This window comes from Cryptomeria japonica, chromosome 5, assembly GCF_030272615.1.
Source record: "Cryptomeria japonica chromosome 5, Sugi_1.0, whole genome shotgun sequence".
NCBI classification, from domain to species: Eukaryota; Viridiplantae; Streptophyta; class Pinopsida; order Cupressales; family Cupressaceae; genus Cryptomeria; species Cryptomeria japonica.
This window is the reverse complement of record NC_081409.1, coordinates 692,378,890-692,382,966: the sequence shown is the minus strand read 5'-3', so window position 1 is coordinate 692,382,966 and position 4,077 is coordinate 692,378,890. Positions and strand designations below refer to the sequence as shown.

Here is a 4,077-nt window from a genome sequence, read left to right as displayed (position 1 = left end):
CTTTGTAGTAGCTAATAGAATATGCATAAATATTTTTGGTCATTTGTAAAAATTAGTAATGATTTTAATTTCAATTTTAGTCTATTCAGATTAATGGTGTACCTAGAAAAGAATAATTTAGGGATTTGATCGTTCTTTCATAAAGTTAAAAGAATTGTAATCCATAATCATTTCTCCTATTCTTTCTCTTAGAAGTTTCCTTTTCAAGTGAAGAAGAAAATGAAAATGAGAAAAAAAGAATGAATTATGAAGAGGGGTTACTAAAATGGAAAAAGTTTTTATTTTAAGAGAATTAGAGAACATGATCAATACAAGAGAATGTGTTTGAAATAGACTATGTAGACTTTTTGTCACGAATTTTTTTCTGTTGACAATTTTGAGGTTGTATAAATTGAACTTGGAAAGCTTCTTCATCATTGTGCTCAAGATTATTTTAGCATGTTGTTTAGTTAAAGAACAATAGCCAACCCAAAAATCGTTTATAAAGTGAAATATGTCTACCTAATTTATCTATTCTAGTGATTTTATAAAAATATACATCATGTCAATTTTGATTTATGCAATAACACATTAACAAGTAAACCTACTTTGATCTACCATATGAATCTAGATATTTCTCATTATCAATTTAATAAAAATTCAATCAAACTAGACACTATGTCAAATTAAATATTTTATTTTATCCTACTTTTCAATTGAATCATTGAAAGAACAATTTATAGATTTTTTATGTTAGAATTGTTAGTTTATTGAATAAATATTCATTACAAATATAACAATCTAGGTTTCTTTGGATGATCCTTTAGAGTTGTAAATCGCTTCTCGAGATATAAATTTTCCACAATTTGAACCCGAAAATTATCCCTCAATCATAAGGGACAAATGCAAATTCTATGCGAATCTAACAAAGAGATGCTTTCAATCACAAAGGTTATATAAAGGTCTTACTTGATTTACGAGTAATGGTGCTTGTCACTAATAAATACCAGATTCGAATCCTTAGTAAATAAAACAAACTAACGGAGATACAATTCATAAAAACCAGTCACAAATCGTCATATAACTCCATTAATAGACACAGCCAAACACAGAAAACGTCTCTTTATTCATACTATCAAACTAGCACACCAGATACATTCTAACCCTAATTTCACACAATACCCCAGATACAAATCATAAAGACAAGATATAAATCCTAACACAACTCATCCTACAATAGAGACGAAGAAAGACACAGAAGACACCATTATCAGCACTGAATGAAGAAGCTGTTCCAGCCAAAAGCGGTGCAGCCGCTTACACTGCTAGTAAAGCGAGTATGTGCTACGCCATCACAATTAGCAGCATTATAAGCAGCGGCAGTTTGTCCTTGGTATACAAACTGATATCCTCCATGCAAATTGCTGGCTACATTAGTACACCCACAGTTACTGTAAGTAGCAGCCTGGTTACTACAACCAGAACCTGCCCATACACTAAAATAACTACCCACAGAAGGCCTTACAAACAAGAGGCATACAAGCAATATTCCTAAGTATTTCAAAGCACTAGTATTCTTCATAGCGTTACAATTCAATGTAGATATAGAGAACAATGCCTATATGTACTACTCGAGGAGTTGTGCTTTGTATTTATAGAGGAAATCTGAGCCTCAATCGAATGACCCTGTCAAAACGCTGTTTATGGCAGACTATCTTCTACTTTCTAGCAAGAAAAGATAACATCGATGACTGAGAGCAGCCTGTTTTTCAAAGTCTACGTAAATAACATGAATATTTAAATTCCCACTAAAGGCTAAAACTGACCCATAGAAGCATTTGCGACTCAGCGCCCCATGTTTGTCAAAGTAAAAAATGGAACTATTTCACAGAAAGTTCCAATAACTAAACGTGAAGACCGTAAGCTATAAAGAACATATGGAGCTTTCTAATTTGAATGGAAGACGGTTCTATTTTAACCTTTGGTTTTACAGTGGCCGCAGTATACGGTGTCTCATCTCATGATGATGTACAACACACTCAATATGTTCTTATGGTTTCTGGGGTGTGATTTTATATCTACCTACTTTATTTGAAATGGTTTTTCATATCATGATATTGTATACCATAGTCAATAGATTTTTATGGATTCTTTGTATTGTTTCTTTTTCTTTCCTTTTCTTTTTTTAAAAAAAGTTAAAAATATATTATGAATAAAAAGTACAAAAAGTCATATATAATGCTAAGGGAATTCTAGATAATAGTCGATATGATCATCCAAAAAACATGAAGGAGCCATAGAGGCCTCCTAACAACCCTGTACCACAAATAGATGATCAACATGATAACAAGAGGAAACAAAGAAAGAACACCATCACCCTGCATCATTCTGAAGAAGACTAAATAGCTGAGAAGCTTTGTCAACTGATAGAGAATCCAAATAAAAAACATGCCAACCACAAGGAGCATTTGATGCCCATTTAGCAAGCAAATCAGCAACCCTATTCTACTCACGGGGAATATGAGTAAAAGAGATAGAACTAAAGCTAGAAGATATCTGCCGAATTTGGGTAACTAGAGATGAAAGTTGCGAAGAAGTGCTCTTAGAAGATGGATTTGTAAGGAGATAGACTAAAATCATTGAATCCAACTAACAAATTACATGATTCCAATGTAGCTCGAGAGCCCATAGTAGTTTATGTTTTAGAAGATGATGAGAACAATCATATAGAGCACTCTATGAAGGATCCCTCACTACTACATAGAGGGTGTTTTAAGACAAATTTTGAGTGAATTGTCCTAACTTTAGGCAACATGAAACTTTTATATTGTCTTAAATATTGTCTTTAAGTGAGTGCCTCGAATTATTGTCTTAAAAAAATGTCTCTATAAATATAATGTAGAACACACATATTAATGTTGTTTGTATAAAGACAATATAGAACACAATAATTATTGTCTCTCTAGAGATAATAATTAATCTTGAAGATATATTGTCTTTACATAGACTATTTGTCTTTAATTGAAACTATTGTCTTTCTAGAGATGATTTGTAGTTACCTTCCATGATCCATCCTTTATGATGCGTTAAATCAGATACTGGTGGACTCTTTATAAACCCTTGATATTCTTTTTTTTCTTGTTTGACTCTCTATATTGATATTCTATTTGATATTAGTGGATTCATTATGATTACTACGATGATTTTGATTCTCTACTCTGGACTAATTATGATGTTAGGGTTTATGTTTGGTTAACCAGTGTTTAATCACTATCTAGTAGGTGAGGGATTTATATTTATTAATTATGATGAATTGCCATGTGCTAACCCTTATTTCATGATTACATTAGATGTGGATAACATTGATGTTATTTATTATGTTATATATAAGCAGGGTGTGATGTTGTGATTCTCTTTCACCTACATGTGCGTTTTATGGTTAAATTTATGTTGTGTATAAACATTTGGTATTATGCAAGGTGTAGGTACTAGGCATCAACTCCATCTAGTTTCATAGGTATAAGTGTAACTTTAATCCCAATGATAGTTCATCGGGGGTGACACTAAGGCCCTACTACATCTTAACTGCAGTCAATGTCCTATGTGAGTTCGAGTGTTCTTGGTCTAGAGTCATCTTGTTAGGATTTGAGTAATTTTATGTATGTCTTATTTTATTTAATCTTTGTGCTGGTTTTGGTGTTATATGTAGTTGTATTAGATAATAAAAAAAATATAATATGTACCTTAGGTATGAATGATTTATTATGTGGGAGTTTATTAAGTGAGTCTCATATTATATTATTATATATTATTTTATGGATTGTGTTTAGGGATTATATTATTTAGCATTTATATTATATGTGGTAATTATTAATTTACATATTTTTGTGGGAGACGTTAAGTAGTAATTGAATTAAATTGATATTTCATTTATTTGGTTTGAGTGATCTCTTGTTCTAATTAGGGGTTGCTAATATGGTCCTTAGTGCAAGAGGAAAGTCTTTTTTTGTATTCGAATGTGATTTAGAAATGAATGGAGGTGGTTTAGGGTAATTCTAGATGATTTTTGTGGGTGTTTTTTTCAAAAATATGGACATT

At 31.5% G+C, this 4,077-nt stretch overlaps 1 protein-coding gene across 1 annotated transcript; it reads right to left on the bottom strand.

Annotated features, from left to right (window-relative positions):
• Positions 1-1,249: 1,249 nt before the first annotated feature.
• On the bottom strand, positions 1,250-1,561 carry LOC131067332 (antimicrobial peptide 1-like). The gene has a single exon (XM_058002293.2). The coding sequence runs from the start codon at positions 1,559-1,561 to the stop codon at positions 1,250-1,252; it is 312 nt and encodes a 103-aa protein (XP_057858276.2).
• Positions 1,562-4,077: the final 2,516 nt, after the last annotated feature.

Bases quoted from the DNA above. Each gene is read 5' to 3' on its own strand.
- LOC131067332 (XM_058002293.2), bottom strand. From the start codon at position 1,561: ATGAAGAATACTAGTGCTTTGAAATACTTAGGAATATTGCTTGTATGC.